Source organism: Muscardinus avellanarius (genome assembly GCF_963383645.1).
Source record: "Muscardinus avellanarius genome assembly, chromosome: 4".
In the NCBI taxonomy this organism is placed as follows: domain Eukaryota; kingdom Metazoa; phylum Chordata; class Mammalia; order Rodentia; family Gliridae; genus Muscardinus; species Muscardinus avellanarius.
In genome coordinates, this window is record NC_137789.1 from 87336864 (window position 1) to 87353356 (window position 16493).

The following is a 16493-nucleotide window of genomic DNA, read 5'->3' on the forward strand; positions in this document are numbered from 1 at the left end:
GACATGTGTGCTGGACTATACTGATCCCAGGGCCAAGTGGCCTGCCTGTGGTGTGTGGTGTTGGGGGGAGGCCTGGGGCAGCGGGAGCAGGACAGCCGAACAGGCAGGCCGGACGGGGTACCAGCACCTCACCTTCTCTCCCCGGAACACTGTCCAAATTCTGGGGGCCATAGGCCAAGCTGAGCAATGGGTGCTACGGAGGAGGTGCTGGTCACACTATCAGGGGGAGCCCCCTGGGGCTTCCGACTTCAGGGGGGGGCCGAACAGAGGAAACCCTTACAGGTGTCCAAGGTAAGGGAAAGCCCCTGAAATAAAGCTTCAGGGAAAGGGGAAACCAGGGGAACTTGGGGAAAGTCATATGGTAGCCGACTGGGGGAGGTGGTAGTGGGGTGCTATGGAGAAGACGTGGTGGGTAGGTGGGCAGGTGAGCAGGGAAGCATGCTGTAGTCTGAAAATGTTGTAGTATTTGACCACCACTTCTTCTGGGGATTTCTGAAAAAAGGCAAAGGCTCTGCTTCAGTCTCCTGTAGCACCGCCATAGCAGAGGCCAGGGCCTGGTTGTCCAGCGTCTGTTCCCCTGTGTGTGCCTCTACTCCAGACTCCAGGAATGTAGGGAAGGTTCTCATTTCTTTCTAACTGCCCTGCCCTGCCCTGCCCATTCCTTCAGCACTCCTCTTCCCCTAAGTCAGAGCCTCTCTCAAGAGGCAAGGCTTTTTTGGGTCCTGGGAGGGTTATAGCAAGGTCTGGCCTCTAAGATGAAGTCATGACCATTTTGGTTGCATCCTCCAAACTTAGTTTTCTGAACTATAAAAGATGGGTGATAACAGCACCCACTTCATAGAACCGTGTGTGTGTGTGTGTGTGTGTTACTGGGGATTGAACTCCTAGCCCTTTTTACTTTTTGTTTTGAAACAGAGTCTCCCTAGGTTTCTGAGGCTATCCTGCAATTCCCCTGTCTTAGCCTCCCAAGTACTGGGATATGCCACCATGCCTGGCTTCATAGAACCATTCTTTTTTTGTGTGGTACTGGGGGTAGAACCCAGGGGCTTTTCTACCTTCAGGCTATACTCCCAAACCTATTTTATACTTTATTTGGAAACAGGATCTCACTAAGTTGCTGAGAGCCTCACTAAGTAGCTGAGGCTGGCTTCAAACCTGTGCGATCCTCCTGTCTCAGCCTCCCAAGCGCAGGGATTACAAGCATGTGCCACCATGTCTGGCTTTATAGAACCATTCTAAGAATTAAATGAATTAATACATGTAGCACAGGGCCTCATACTTAGTACGGACTCAATAAATGGGAGCTATCTGTATACATGTGACACCTCACAACCCCAGAATCCAGCTGGACTGCCTTGATCTAGAATATTGGTTGAAAAATCCTTACTTATGCACCTGGAGTTTCAAGGCCTAGAAAAGAACTGTTGGCCATAGAGATATTGCCCTTGGGAGGAAAATCCTGGGGATATACCACTATTTCTAATACCTCCTCTATGTAGTTCATGTAGTTTTCTCTACGCCTCTTTTTTTTTTTTTTTTTTTTTTTTCCTGCAGTACTGGGGATTGAACCCAGGGGCATTCTACCTCCAAGCTATACCCGGAGCCCTATTTTTATTCTTTATATTGAAACAGGGTCTCATTAGATTGTGGAGGGCCTCACTAAGTAGCTGAGGCTGGCCACAAACCTGTGGTCCTCCGCCTCAGCCTTCTAAGTACTGAGATTAGCATTGTGCACCACCACACCCAGCCTCTAAGCCTCTTTCACTCAGGGGTTACCCTCCCTCCCATCATATGCTGTATTACTCGCCCTCTCATACTACAAGGTAAAACCCCCTCACATGGCTCCTTGCTGTCCCCTTCTTTCATCCTATTCCACTTGGAGCCCTCCATCACCTACAGTCTCTCCTCCATCATCTCAGGTTCGAAGACGGAGCCAAGCTGGCAGAGCAGGACTTCGAGAGAGGGACCAGCTCTTGGCAGTCAATGGAGTCTCTTGCACCAGCCTCTCGCATGCCAGTGCCATGAGCCTCATCGATGCCTCAGGGGCTCAGCTTGTCCTCACTGTGCGGCGGTATGGACCCCTCCCCTCTCTTTTCCCTGGTCCAGGGCTCCCTCAGCCTTTCTCAGCTCTGTCTCCCTGGCCAGGCCTCAGAAACTAATAAGTGCCTATTTGTCTTTTTAAATATTCTTTTATGGTGCATCATAGTTTCACATCATAATGTTAATCATGTTGACAGTAACATGCATGCACACAAGTGCCTATTTCTGCTAGTGTGTTTCTTTTGGATTATAACCATTTGCACATGCCTCCGGAAAGGCTGAATGTATCTGCAGTTAAGGGATGGGTGTCACGTGGGTGGACTGCCTTCAGTGCCTGGCCTGTCTCCTCCTCTTCACAACTTCCTCAAAGCCCATGTCCGCTCACAGCTTTCCAAGCACGCTTGCCCCACTGCGCCTCACTCACCAGCCCATCCATTCCAACTGTAACCAGTCCTTCTTCTTTCCTTACCACTTCCCTCAGCCCTCTGGGTCACTCTGTCTCGCACCATCTCTCAAGTGCTGTCATCTATTCCATCCAGGGTGGCAGATGAAGGGCTTGTGAGATCTCCATCCCCTGGGGAGCTTCAGGTGCTGTCACCCTTATCTCCACTGAGTCCTGAGCCCCCTGGTGCTCCAGTTCGCCAGCCTCTTCAGCCTGGGAGCCTCCGCTCACCCCCTGACAGCGAGGCTTACTATGGAGAGACGGACAGTGACGCTGATGGTCCTGCTACCCAAGAGAAGCCCCGCCGACCTCGCCGCCGGGGCCCCATGAGGCCTACCCCTCCAGGAGCACCACCTGATGAAGTCTACCTGTCCGACAGCCCTGCAGAGCCCACACCTGCCACCCCTGGCCCACCCAACCAGGGTGACAGCCGTGTGAGTTCCCCATCTTGGGAGGAAGGGGCAGCCCTTCAGCCGCCCCCAGCAGAGGCACTGCTGCTACCCCATGGTCCGCTCCGGCCGGGCCCTCATCTCATCCCCATGGTGGGGCCTGTTCCTCACCCAGTGGCAGAAGATCTTACTATCACCTACACCCAGAAGGCCAAGCAAGCTAGTGAGTGTTTGAACCTTTTCTTTTCTTTCTTTCTTTTTTTTTTCTCCTAGCTAGGATCTGAGCTCTAAATCTATGCCTTCATTTCTGCATGTTTTGCTGATCTCATCCCCCTTGGATACAGTCTTTGGGACAAATAGAGAAGAGTGATAAGTAGAGGGGAGAATATTCTCATGATCCCCATTATCTTTACTGTTTGAACCAGTGTATCAGAAAGGTACAGGTGGTTAAATCCAACCCAAGAACAGAATAAATGGAGTAATTAGAAAGGGACATAAATAAATGAGGGCTTGGGTGCTTGGTTGCCATCATTGTTTTGCTAGATGTCAGGATGGTGTGCGGGCAGAGAACAGCCACAAGGCAGGGGCAAGGCTCCAGGGGCTCTTTCCAGTGTTGATTGCAGTGATGGTATTAGAGCAACCTTTGACATGTGTAAGTGCATTTCAGATTCCTGGGGACTGAGAGGCTATGAGACTGTCATGAGATTCCTAGGAAGTGGTAGAGGGAGGGATCTTGGCTTCTTATCTCAGGCAAGAATGTAGGCCTGGCAGAGAAGGCCAGTTCCACTTATCTCAGGCTTTTTGCTATTTTTGATGTGAACTATAGAACCAAATCTAAGTGAAGTTTCTCTGTGCCCTGTGCTTCCCAGTCCCCTCCCACAGAGACTTTTTTTAGTCAACTTTAAAATCTCAGGATTCCTCCTCTTGTTCTTGTATTTTTGTTTTATTTTTGTTTGTTTGTTTGTTTGTTTGTTTTTTCCTTTTGTTGTACTAGGGATAGAACTTAGGGAGATTCTACCTCTGCTACACCCCCAGGTCTATTTTTTATTCTTTTTTTGTTTTGTTTTTTGGTTTTTTTTTTTTTTTGGTTTTTTTTTTTGAAACAGGGTCTCTTTGGCTTCGAACCTGCGCCATCCTCCTGTCTCCGCCTCCCAAGCATGGGGATTACAAGCATGCGCCACCACGTCTGGCTTTATTCTTTATTTTGAAGCAGGGTCTCACTGAGTTGCAAAGGGCCTCACTAAGTAGCTGAGGCTGTCTGTAAACCATGATCCTCCTGTCTCAGCCTCCCAAATGCTGGGATTACAAGCTTGCACCACCATGCCTGGATTTCCCTTGTTCTCTCTAGTCTTTCTTCCCTTTCACCATTCTTATTCCCAATCTATAGAATTTGTGCCTCTGAGTTCAAATAGAGGCTAAGGACATAACTGTTTAGAGTCTGACATCCCTGAGAGTGTCCAGTATCCCACAAAGAAATTCCAGATGCATGCCCAAGATCCCAATTCTCATTTTAGCACCCCTCCCTTCCCATCATGCTAGATGATTAGTGGTTCAAGGATATTTTTAACCAAGCAGACCTCACTGTCCAATGGGGTAGGGGTGGGGGGAAGGGGAACCAGATGCCCATGTCCATCACACCGGGACTTGTGGGGCAGCTGAGAGATGGGAGGGGGCAGGGCCCAAAAATAGCCCAGTGAGCTCATTCAGCTGTCAGCTCTGGGGACAAGACAAAGGGGCTTTAAAAGGCATGGGGGGTAGCTCAAGCTGGTCCTGCTCCAGCCAACACTGCCTTTCGGCATGGAGACCTTTGAGCCCATCAGACAAGAGCCCCTCAGCCAAGCAAGCTGCGACAAAGTCCCAGACCCAGTTCCTGAGCACCAAGACCCATTCTATGCAGGTACTACCTTCCCACATTCTAGGGTATTCTGGGGTCTAGAATAGAGGGTGATACATCAACAATTTAGGGAGGGTGGACTTTGGGAAGGATCATGCTCTCTCATCCCCTCCTTCTTTTTACTGTACTCTTCTTCCTTGTCTCAGAAAAGTGTCACTACCCCTTTCTCAGAATGAGTTGATATTATAATATTATGGCCACATGCCAAAGGGGTCTGTGGCCACATGAGCTGTAGAAAACTCATAGGAACCAAGTATGTGTGTGAGAGGCAAGAGTACATTACAAATATATGAAGGATGCATATGTGAGTCTGTGGGAAAAGGTATGTGTGAACAAGGAAGTGTCCAAATACATGTTCAGGGAGTGTCAAGAAAGCTCTGAGAGTAATGATTGCACAGTGGGCCTTAGTGCTATGTCAAGTACTAAATTTATTTATTTTATTTCAGTCCTCATAGCAACCCTATGAGGTAGCCATTGTCATCCTCATTTACAGATGAGGAAGCCAAACTTCAATGAGGTGAAGTAACTCCCCTAAATACCCCAAATCTGAAATAAATTCTGACTCCATTTCCTATACTTTGTCCAGGACTATATTATGTGTTGTAGACAGACTTTTCGGGGAGAGGAATGAGAACCCTAATTAGAAAGGAGCTTGGCACTTAGTGTGGAAAGTAGATGGAATTTCAAGAATTTTTCAGGAGGCACTGGGGACCAAGGACCAGATAGTACTCCTGTGGAAGGCAGGGTCTCAGCAGCAGGGCAGCCTCTCCCACTTCCTGGCCCCACCTACCCAGGCCCACATGGCATGGGAAGCCCTGCCCTGGTTCTCTTTAGGACAGTCCTTCCATTCCTGCCTGATGGTAGCTGCTGGAGATCTCTATCAAAAAGGCCTGGTAAATGAGGGGGGCAGTTCTGACCCCCAAAGATACCTATACCACTTCATCCCCATCGTTGAGAAAAGGAGAACGTGTTTATCTTGTGACCCTGAGAGCTAACGATCCCGGAAGGTTGTGCTCTGGCTTTTCCTGCGTCATGGATCTGACACTGCCTGCCGCTGTGAGTAACAAGGGGTGTGGAGCACAGAGGAGTGCCCTGGAAGTTGGAGTACCTAGGTCAACTCTAAAATTCTGTCCAGTCTGGAATGGTGGCACATGCCTGGAATCCCAGTACTTAGGAGGATGAGACAGAGGATCATAAGTTCTCAGCCAGCCTCAGCAACTTAGCAAGACCCTGTTTCCAAATAAAAAATAAAATAGAGCCAGGTGTGGTGGAGCACGCTTGGAATCCCAGTACTTGGGAGGCTGAGGCAGAAGGATTACAGGTTTGTGGACAGCCTCAGCTACTTAGTGAGGCTCTGCAACCTAGTGAGACCATGTTTCAAAATATAGAATAAGAAATAGGGCTGGGCGTGATGGTGCACACTTGTAATCTCAGCGCTTGGGAGGCTGAGACAGGAGGCTTGTAAAGGTTCGAAGCCAGCCTCAGCTACTCAGTGAAGCTCTCAGCAACTTAGACTGTTTCCAAATAAAATATAAAGTAGGACTGGGAGGATAGCCTGCAAGTAGAAAGCCTTTGGGTCCCACCCCCCAGTATCACCAAAAAAAAAAAAAAAAAAGTCTGGGAGTATAGCCCGGAGGGGGGAAAAAATAGGGCTGGAGTTGTAGCTCAGGGGGGTAGAATGCCCCTGGGTTCCATCCCCAGTACCACACACAAAAAAATAAATAAATAAGTAAATAAAATAGGACCAGGCTATACCTCACAGGTAAAATGTCCCTGAGTTCAATCTCCAGCACCATAAAATAAAATAAGATAAAAAAAAATAAAATTCTGTCCAAATGTTAGCAACAGGGCCTTTGCAGAGGGAACTCTGAAAAGAAGAAGCACCTGGAGCACATAGATGTTTGAATGTACTTAAATGACTGGGTTTTTGTGTAGCTACACATGTATTTACATATACATATGTGAACTGAAGAAGATACAGACTGACATATGCGAATGAGGGAGAAAAGGACATAGGAGAAAGTGTGCCACAGAGAATCTTGTTGAAATGGAATGGGATAGGAGTTAAGAGGATTATGGTGTGGACTACATGAGAGAGGTGGGATTGTGACTGAAAATCCTCACTGCCAAGGATCCTGTGTGTATGGGTCACAGTCCTAAAGGTGGAAAGAGGGAATAAATCCCAAACTTTGTGAGAAACCTCCTACTGTGGTCGTATGGTAGGAAAAAATTTTCCCTTTTCATCTTGTCTCAACCCGAGACCTGCCTCATTTCCCCACCTGCCTAGGAGAGTGACTCCCACCCAGCTCCATTGCAGTGGGGAATGAGAGGCTGGGAGGAACGTGTGTGGGGTGGGTAAGAGCACATCTCTGGGAAGATAGGAGAGGAGAGAGGAGGGGAAAGCTACGGTCAGGGCAGCCAACTGGACTCTGCCTTCCATTAACTGTCCTTGGTTTCACCTTTCACCCTCCATTCTACCCCCAAGTCCGAGGACTTTGCCATTATGGGGTCCAGCCAGTGAAAAGACAGGAAGTGGGAATTATTTTTCTTTTCTTTTCTTTCTTATTTATTTATTTATTTAATTTTGGGTACTGGGGATGGAACCCAGGGGCTATACGAACCCAGGGTATATCTCCAAACTATGCCCCCAACTTAATTTTTTATTATTTTATTTTGAAACAGGGTCTCACTAAATTGCAGAGGGCCCCACTAAGTAGCTGAGGCTGTCAGCTAACCGTGATCCTCCTGTCTCAGCCTACCAAGTACTAGGATTTCAAGTGTGCGCCCATGTCCCGCTAGGAGGTGAGAATCTTGAAAAGCTAGCTGGGATGTAGTGAAAGTGTTGGGAAGCAGGATTAAGAGGCTGTGCAAGCCGGGCCTAGTGGCACATGCTTTTAATTACAGTACTTGGGAGGCTGAGACAGGAGAATCGAATGTTCCCAGCCAGCCTCAGCTGTGTGTGTGTGTGTGTGTGTGTGTGTGTGTGTGTGTGTGTGTGTTACTAAGGTGGAACCCAGGGGCTTTTCTATCTCTGGGCTATACCCTCAGACCTATTTTATACTTTATTTGGAAACAGGGTCTCACTAAGTTGCTGAGAGCCTCACTAAGTAGCTGAGGCTGGCTGTGAACCTGTGTGATCCTCCTGTCTCAGCCTCCCAAGCTCGGGGATTACAAGTGTGTGCCACCACGCCTGGCTCTTTATTTTTTTATTTTGAAACAGGGTCTTACTGAGTTACAGAGGGCCTCACTAAGTAGCTGAGGCTGTCTGTGAACAGCGATCCTCCTGTCTCAGCCTCCCAAGTGCTAGGATTACAAGCGTGCGTGCCACCATGTCCAGCTTTTTTTTTTTTCTCAGTACTGGTTGGTGATGGAACTTAGAGACATTCTACCTCCGAGCTACATCCCCAGCCCTGTTTTATTATTTATTTTGAAACAGGGTCTCACAGAGTTGCAAAGGCCTCACTAAGTAGCTGAGGCTAGGTGTGAACTGTGATCATCCTATCTTAGCCTCCCAAATGCTGGGATTACAAGTGTGCATCACCACGCCCCGCTCAGCCTCAGCTATTTAGTGAGGCCCTTGACAACTTAATGAGACCCTATTTCAAAATAAAGAATAAAAAAATAAGGCTGGGGGTGTAGCTTGGAGGTAGAATACCCCTGGGTTCAATCCCCAGTACCTAGAAGAAAAAAAAGAGGCTTTGTAACCCCACTCATCAATGTACCTCTTGGCCTTCTCAGAACTGCAACGTGCTGAGAGCCTCCAAGAGAAGAGTGTGAAGGAGGCCAAGACCAAATGCCGGACGATTGCATCCCTGCTAACTGCAGCCCCTAATCCGCACTCGAAGGGTGTGCTTATGTTTAAGAAACGGCGCCAGAGAGCAAAGAAGTACACCCTAGTAAGCTTCGGGGCTGCAGCTGGGACGGGCACGGAGGAGGAGGACGGTGTCCCCCCAACGAGTGAGTCGGAGCTGGATGAAGAGGCTTTCTCTGACGCCCGCAGCCTCACTAACCAGTCTGACTGGGACAGCCCCTACCTGGACATGGAGCTAGCTAAGGTGGGCTCAGGTGCAGCCCATGACCAGAGCCCAGGGCAGAAAGGGCAGCTGAGCGAGGTCTCTGGCAGAGGGGTCCAGCTCTTTGAACTGCAGCGCCAGCGTGCAGCCTGTAGCACCCAGGAGTTGGGTGGGGCGAGCCCAGCAGCTGTGCTCAATGGACAGGGCCTACAGTCACCACCTCGGGCACAGAGTGCTCCTCCGGAGGCGGCTGTGCTCCCACCCAGCCCGTTGCCGGCCCCAGTGGCCAGTCCTGAGCCCTTCCTCCCAGGCGGTGCAGCCCCTGCCCCAGCCACAAGCATGTTTAACAGGTCAGCTAGGCCCTTCACCCCGGGCTTACCAGGGCAGCGGCCAGTTACCACCTCGGTTATTTTCCGACCCCAAGCCCCCAAGAGGGCGAGTGAAAGCCTGGGAGGATTCAGCCCCGCCCCGCCCCCCTTCCTGGCCTCTCCACAGGGGCCCACTCCTCTGTCCAGCGTCACCCCTGGGGTTTCCAGTCACACGCCCACCCCCGCTTGCCCCAGCCCCCCACGATCGTCGGGCCCAGTGACGGCCACCAGTTCTTTGTACATCCCAGCCCCCAGTCGGCCCGTCACACCGGGCGGAGCCCCAGAGCCCCCCACTCTTCCCAACGCAGCTGCCATGACTTCCACCGCTTCCATCTTCCTGTCCGCACCTCTGAGACCCTCCTCGCGCCCAGAGGCGCCCGCCCCCCGGCCCGCGGCTCCCGAGCCCCCCAGCGCTCGCGAGCAGCGCATCTCTGTGCCGGCTGCCCGCACCGGCATCCTGCAGGAAGCGCGGCGCCGGGGGACCCGCAAGCAGATGTTCAAGCCCGGAAACGAGGAACCGAAGAACTCGCCCAACCCGGAGCTGCTGTCGCTAGTGCAGAACCTGGATGAGAAACCACGAGCCGCGGGTGCGGAATCTGGTCCCGAGGACGACGCTTTGAGTCTTGGAGCGGAAGCCTGCAACTTCATGCAGCCACCAGGGGGCAGGAGTTACAAGACCCTACCTCAAGTGACGTCTAAGGTCCCGCCCCCTTTGGCTTCCAAGACCCCGCCCCCGATGCCTCCTAAGACTCCACCCCCAGTGGCTCCTAAGCCTGCATCTCGAGGGCTCCTTGATGGGCTAGTGAATGGGGCGACCCCCTCGGCTGGGATCTCTGAGCCACCAACACTGCAGGGCAGGGGTGGGGAGCTGTTTGCCAAGCGGCAGAGCCGTGCCGACAGGTATGTGGTGGAAGCTGCACCTGGTCTTGGTCTCGGCTTTGGCTCTCGGCCCAGAAGCCCTTCACCTACCCCCTCACTGCCCCCTTCATGGAAATATTCACCCAACATCCGTGCCCCGCCTCCTATTGCTTACAACCCACTGCTCTCACCCTTTTTCCCCCAGGCTGCCCGAAACACCCCTAATAAAGCCCAAGCCCAGGGGCCTCGGGCTCCCAAGCAGGGCATCAAGGCTCTGGATTTAATGCGGCACCAGCCCTACCAACTTAAAACTGCCATGTTCTGTTTTGACGAGGCTCTTCCAACTCCTGGTCCCACTTACTCAGGGCCCCCCAAAACTGCCCGAGTTCAGGAGATCCGCAGGTTTTCCACTCCTGCGCCCCAGCCTACTGCAGAACCCCTGGCCCCCACTGTGCTTGCTCCTAGAGCAGCCACAACCCTGGATGAGCCCATCTGGAGGGCAGACCTGGCCTCAGCCCCTGTCCCTAGCCCAGCCCCTCCTCCAGAGTCTCCCAGGGTCCTTGGGGCCACCCCCAGCTCCTGTGGTTTCCAGGTAGCCAGGCCTCGATTCTCAGCCACCAGAACAGGTTTGCAGGCTCATGTGTGGAGGCCTAGGGCAGGACACCAGTGAGCAGGGAGCAGGTCCCAGAGCCAAGGAGTGCTGGAAGTTGGGACTGCTGGAAGTTCTCCTGCTCCATCCTACCCCTGCTAGCGCACCTAGAGGCCAAATTCCCTCTTGCCAGAGATAGGTTTGGAGTTAGTGCCCCATTCCCAGTTTCCTCCTCATTCCCTACTTCCCAGCTGCTTTCCAACCCATTATCTCTGCTTTGGTATCTTCTCCTTGTCTCAGTATTTCTTTGCCTAGAACTGTCTCTATCTTCTGGCCTCTCCACCCATAGGCCTCCACAAGTCTCTCATTTTTATATTTGGGTTTTTCTCTGTGGGTCGTTTTTAATGTTCAGGTAGAAGCACACAGCGTGTAAGTGACCACCGGAACCTCAGGCAGGCAGCGGAGGGACTAAACTGAGCCCTCCCTACTGCCCATCTGCTCCCCAAGATTAGCTGTCACCTACCAGGGGTGTGTGTATGTGTGTGTGTGTGTGTGTGTATGTACACGTGCAACTGTTTGCAAGTGTGTGTAGTCAGGATCTGATGCAGAAAGTGATGAGATGTGCTCTACTGTCCGAGGAAGACAGAGAAGGGAGATCTAAATAAAGACGTGGTCTGGGTCTTATCCTTATTGATAGAAGCGTCAGATATTTCCACATGGAGTCTGGCAGGGAGAAAGGGATTTACTAACTGCTTAGAGACTAGTGTCTGTAGCAGGTGCACAGCATCTTGTGAAGTTAACGGAGTCTGGCAGGATTGAAGGGCCGGAACAATTTGCATGGGCAGAGTTATACCAGCTTGACCACAAATATAATTATGAATTCTTATGTTCCTCTGAATTCTAGAAAATTAGCAACTAGGGGCCCTTGCTGAGCATCCAATATTGGGGAAATTTAAAAAAAAACAGAAAATTTTCCCAGAGAAAAATAAATTACTGGTTTCACTGCTTCCTGAGCCTAAGATAGAAACAAGGACGGGACGGGGAAGTAAGGCAGAAACCAGGGGCAGAGCAGGAATCCATCCACCAAAGGCACAGTAAAGGGAGAGGGGTGCTGCAGAGGAAAGTCGCTGACAGGAAACCAACTGTGTGCGTGACAGGGGTCAGGGAAAACTTTGAGGGAGAAAAGAATGTATTTTTTAAAGTGAAGGGGGACGATGGTGGGAGGGAGGCATGAGAACGTGTGCTAAGTGTTGGAACAGGGTTCACATCCGCCCGCCTCCACAGTATCCTTCAGTTTGTCTTCTGCAGCTTGCCATGACTCCCTGGGAAAGGACAGAGAAATGCCCAGAGCCAAAACCTCTTTCAGTTTTACCCTATCCTTTAAACCCAAGCTTTTGTTCCTTTTCAGCTTCAGGTCCTAATTCCTGACCCTCCGAGAGTATGGACTCTCCTCCCCAAACCCACCCCCAGGCACACTTGCTGTTTGATCTGGAAAGTGATCGTTTCCTTTGCATATTGAGTGTGAATCAATTCTTTGGTTTGTGTACAAGAATAAACTTATGCCCATACCTTCTGTTGCTGTCATCTCTTTTGGTTTTATACCCAAATTCCTTGATCTTCTCTGACCCATTCCTCTCATCTGATTCTCATCTCCATTCCTGCCTTCCCAATTTTTGCTGCTTTGCCCTTTATCCCCATGTCTTTTGCACTTTCTCTGCTGATTCTGTCCTGCCCTGACTAAGCCACGTCCACCATGCCTCTTGGTTCCCTTTCCCTGCAGTCCCCATCCAAATTCTCCACATCTCTTGCTGCTCTGTACTTTGCAGATAAGGCTCAGTTTGCAGAACTGAGAAAACTTGGAAAGATTCTCTGAGCCCACCCCCTTTTTTCTGGTGGCACCGGGGATCAAACCTAGTGGCATTCTACTTCTAAACCACATCCCCAATCCTATTTATTTATTTATTTATTTATTTTGCGTATCTGGGAATGGAACCCAGGGGCATTCAACCTCCAAACTACACCCCCTGCCCTATTTTTTATTATTTATTTTGAGACAAGGTCTCACTAAGTTGCAGAGGGCCTCACTAAGTAGCTGAGGCTGGCCACAAACCACGATCCTCCAGTCTCAGGCTCCCAAATGCTGGGATTAAAGCGTGCACCACCACACCCGGCCTTTTTTTTTTTTTTTTTTTTTTTCCAGTACTGGGGATTAAACCCAAGGGCATTCTACCTCTGAGCTACCCCCAGTCCTATTTTTTTTATTCCCTATTTTGAAACAGGGTCTTACTAAGTGCCACCATGGCTGGCTTCCCCTGAGTCCTTTGCATCCTGAAAGCAACCATGTTAAACATTCTCTAGGAATTAGGTGAAGAGAAAACAATGACTGGAGGTAAAGAAGGGAAGGGAAAGGGAAGAGAAAGAGGTATATCAATGTGGATTGAAACTAACAGAGAAGGAAGCTAGGCGTGGTGGCACACGCTTGTAATCCCAGCATCCGGGAGGCTGAGACTGGAGGATTGCAGTTTGTGGACAGCCTCAGCTACTTAGTGAGGCCCTCTGCAACTTAGTGAGACCCTGTTTCAAAATAAAGAATAAAAAATAGGGAGGGAGGAATACCTAGGGGGTTGAACGCCCCTGGATTCCATCCCCAGACCTGCAAAAGAAAAAAGAAAGAAACTGATAGAGAAGAGGCACTCCCATCTGGCTAGCATTAAAGATTTATAAGGAAAGTGCTGTTGCTTCAGTTTAACAGTAGAGGGCACATACATGTCACAATTCCAAAGGAAGGGCCCAGAGACCTTTGGCTGAATAAACAAGTCTCCACCCACTCAGTTTTAGTTACTCAATGCCAGGATATCAAACAAACATGCGCCACCACGCCCAGCTGGGTTTTTCTTCTAACTGCTTTCTTGGGTTGAGCGGGAATAAAGAAGAAAGAATAAAGATGAAGGGTGTGGAAGCACACCTGCCTGGGCAGAGGACAGCTGTAGTTGTGGGCAGGGGGACATTCAGCCCCCAACCCAAACCTGAAAGGTATAGGACAGAGGGCTTGATCAGGAAGAGTGAATGAAGTACTCATAGAGGGACAGGGGTGTATTCTAGATGCTTCAAAAACCACATGCTTGTAATCCCTACTTGGGAGGCTGAGCAGGAGGATCACAGGTTCACAGCCAGCCTCAGCTGCTTGGTAAGACCCTCAGCAACTTTGTGAAACCCTGTTTCAAAATAAAAAATGAGCCGGGCATGGTGGCGCACGCTTGTAATCCCCGCGCTTGGGAGGCTGAGACAGGAGGATCACGCTGGTTCGGAGCCAGCCTTGCTGGCTTAAGAGACCCTGTTTCCAAATTTAAAAAATAGGTCTGGGAGTGTAGTACGGAGGTAGAAGGGCTTCCAGGAACACCAGTACCACACACACACAAAAAAAATAATAATCAATTAAATAAAAAATGAGCCAGGTGTGGTGGCGCAAGCTTGTAATCATCCCAGCATTTGGGAGGCAGAAACAGGATGATCTTAGTTCAAGGATAGCCTCAGCTACTTGGCGATGCCCTTCGCAACTCAGTGAGACCCTGTTTCAAAACAAAGAATAAAATATAGGGCTGGGGGTGTTGCTTGGAGGTAAAATGCCCCTGGGTTCAATCACCAGTACCACCAAACAAACAAACCTATACCAGTATTGGGAAAGGGGAAAGGGCTTCAAAATGTATTAATGTGCTGGTATGGGGAAAGGGCTGCAGAGTTCCAGGCACCAAGAGTGACTAGCAAGAAAATAGAAGCCCATGCTCTTTTACATTTCTAATATAAGCTAAGATTTCCCAAGGATGTGGGGAGATACTGGGAACCTTCAAGAGATCCCAGATGCTAATAATCAATTAACACATTTTGGGGTAACAAAAGGCTTGGGGTCTGTACTGGAGACAGAGCAGGCCTACAGGAAGGAATCCCCACATCAAAAGACCTGCCCTGCTGGGCGCGGTGGCCCGCTTGTAATCCCCGGCTTGGGAGGCTGAGACAGGAGGATCACACAGGTTCGAAGCCAGCCTCAGCTACCTAGTGAGGCTCTCAGCAACTTAGTGAGACCCTGTTTCCTAATAAAATAAAAGGTCTGGGAGTATAGCCCGGAGGTAGAAAGCCTCTGGGTTCCACCCCCAGTACCACCAAAAAAAAAAAAAAAAAGACCTGCCCCAGAGAAGGGGCAGATCTAGTTGGGTCAGAAGACTTGGTATAAAAAGATTCTGTATCCAAAAGACTTCAGTGACTTCTTTTCAAGTCACCCCACTATGTCACCCTTTATGGCGTAGTGTGTCACTTTAATGTTCTATCTTTCCATATTTGTAATAATAAAATCGCTTACAGCATAAGAGTTTGGGCTATTTTTTTTTCTGCACATAGCTCAGAACAAGAACCAATGGCTACATCTCTCACTGTTATAGTTGGGGAGCCAAACAGGGCCCCCCATAACATTTTCACCATAACAAAACAGACAAAAAAAGCCGCTTCTTGGCACAGCTGCCAGAGGGGTAGTGGTGGCAACAAAGGAGGTTCAGCAGCAGCTGGATCTGAACAGAAAGTGGAGGAGGATGCAGAGTGTTCCTGTAGCTGAGGAATGGGCTGGGCAATTGATAGGCTTCCCCCAGGGAGCTGTCAAGAGTGCACCCTGCTTAGAGGCTCCTTTGGAAGAACACACACTGATTGGATTCTTTGGGATGTATGCTTCCATGCTTCCCTTGAAGGAAATCCCAAGTAAGGCCCTCAGAGAGAAAGGCCTTGGTGTGGAGGAAAGGCTTTGGTGGGGCAGAGCCTATATGAGCTGCTCAGAGGGACAGCATCTTCCTATTCAACAGACTGAACTGAGCACACAAGCCTTAAACGAGCTAAAAGGCAGACCCAGGTGTCCAGCTGTTCTTAGAACTGCCAGAGTTTAAGAGGGGAAAAAAAGGGAGTGAGTGATGGTCCAGTCTTCCCACATCACCCTTACTGCACTGCATTTGGTTAATTTGGTCTCTTCTGCCAAAATATGGCTCTCCCAGAGAAAAAAAACAACCCACCCAGGAACTTTAAAAAGAAACAGTCTCAAGCCAGGCGTGGTGGTGCACGCTTGTAATCCCAGCATTTGAGGGATGAGACAGGAGGATCTGGGTTTGTGGCCAGCCTTGGCTACTTAGTGAAGTCCTTTGCAACTCAGTAAGACCCTGTTTCAAAATGAAGGGGAAAAAAAAGGGCTGGGGATGTAGCTCAGAGATAGAATGCCCCTGGGTTTCATCATCAGTACCACAAGAAAAAAAAAAAAAAAAAAAAAAGCCAGGTGTGGTGGTGCATGTATGTAATCCCAGCATTCAGGATGCTGAGACAGGAGGATTGTGGTTTGCGGACAGCCTCAGCTATTTAGTGAGGCCCTCTGCAACTCAGTGAGACCCTGTTTCTTTTTTTTTTTTTTTTTTTTTTTTAATTTTTTTTTTATAAATTTATTTTTTTTATTTTATTGGTGCACTGTATTCATACATCATAGTGGGATACAAACTTTTGTAGACATACATGCACACATCGCCCAGTCAGCCCCCACCCGATCCCCACCCCATTCCCTCCCCATCCCTCCTTCCCATGCTTGGCTTAGTGGTTGACATCTAGTATTATAGCAATTTATCCAAAATTAAAAATGATAATCTCACATAACAGTTTCATTTGTCTGATGCCAAGCTTTTGATGATTTAAAGATAACATTTCAATATTTCTTTTTGCTTTCTTTCTTACCAGAGCATATTTTTTTCTGTTTTTTTGGTGAAACTATCATATATTTATATATTCATTTTTCAGAAAAAAAATCTATCCTAATATGGAATATGAATTCTAGATACCCAAAACGATCTTGAAAAAGAACAAAGCTAGCAGATATATATTTT

General features: G+C 49.3%; 1 protein-coding gene across 3 annotated transcripts; it reads left to right on the forward strand.

Annotated features, from left to right (window-relative positions):
- Window positions 1-186: 186 nt before the first annotated feature.
- SYNPO2L (synaptopodin 2 like) lies at window positions 187-10674 on the forward strand (the record flags this gene model as incomplete). 3 transcript variants are annotated; one of them, XM_080695344.1, is made up of 4 exons in its annotated part: window positions 187-291; window positions 1920-2071; window positions 2580-3094; window positions 8504-10674. In XM_080695344.1, the coding sequence occupies 4 exons, from the start codon at window positions 187-189 to the stop codon at window positions 10672-10674; spliced, it is 2943 nt and encodes a 980-aa protein (XP_080551470.1). The 3 variants fall into 3 exon arrangements, with proteins under 3 accessions (XP_080551470.1, XP_080551471.1, XP_080551472.1); XM_080695345.1 differs by having other exon boundaries at window positions 187-282; XM_080695346.1 differs by lacking the exons at window positions 187-291; window positions 1920-2071; window positions 2580-3094 and adding an exon at window positions 4669-4768.
- Between the last annotated feature and the right edge of the window lie 5819 nt (window positions 10675-16493).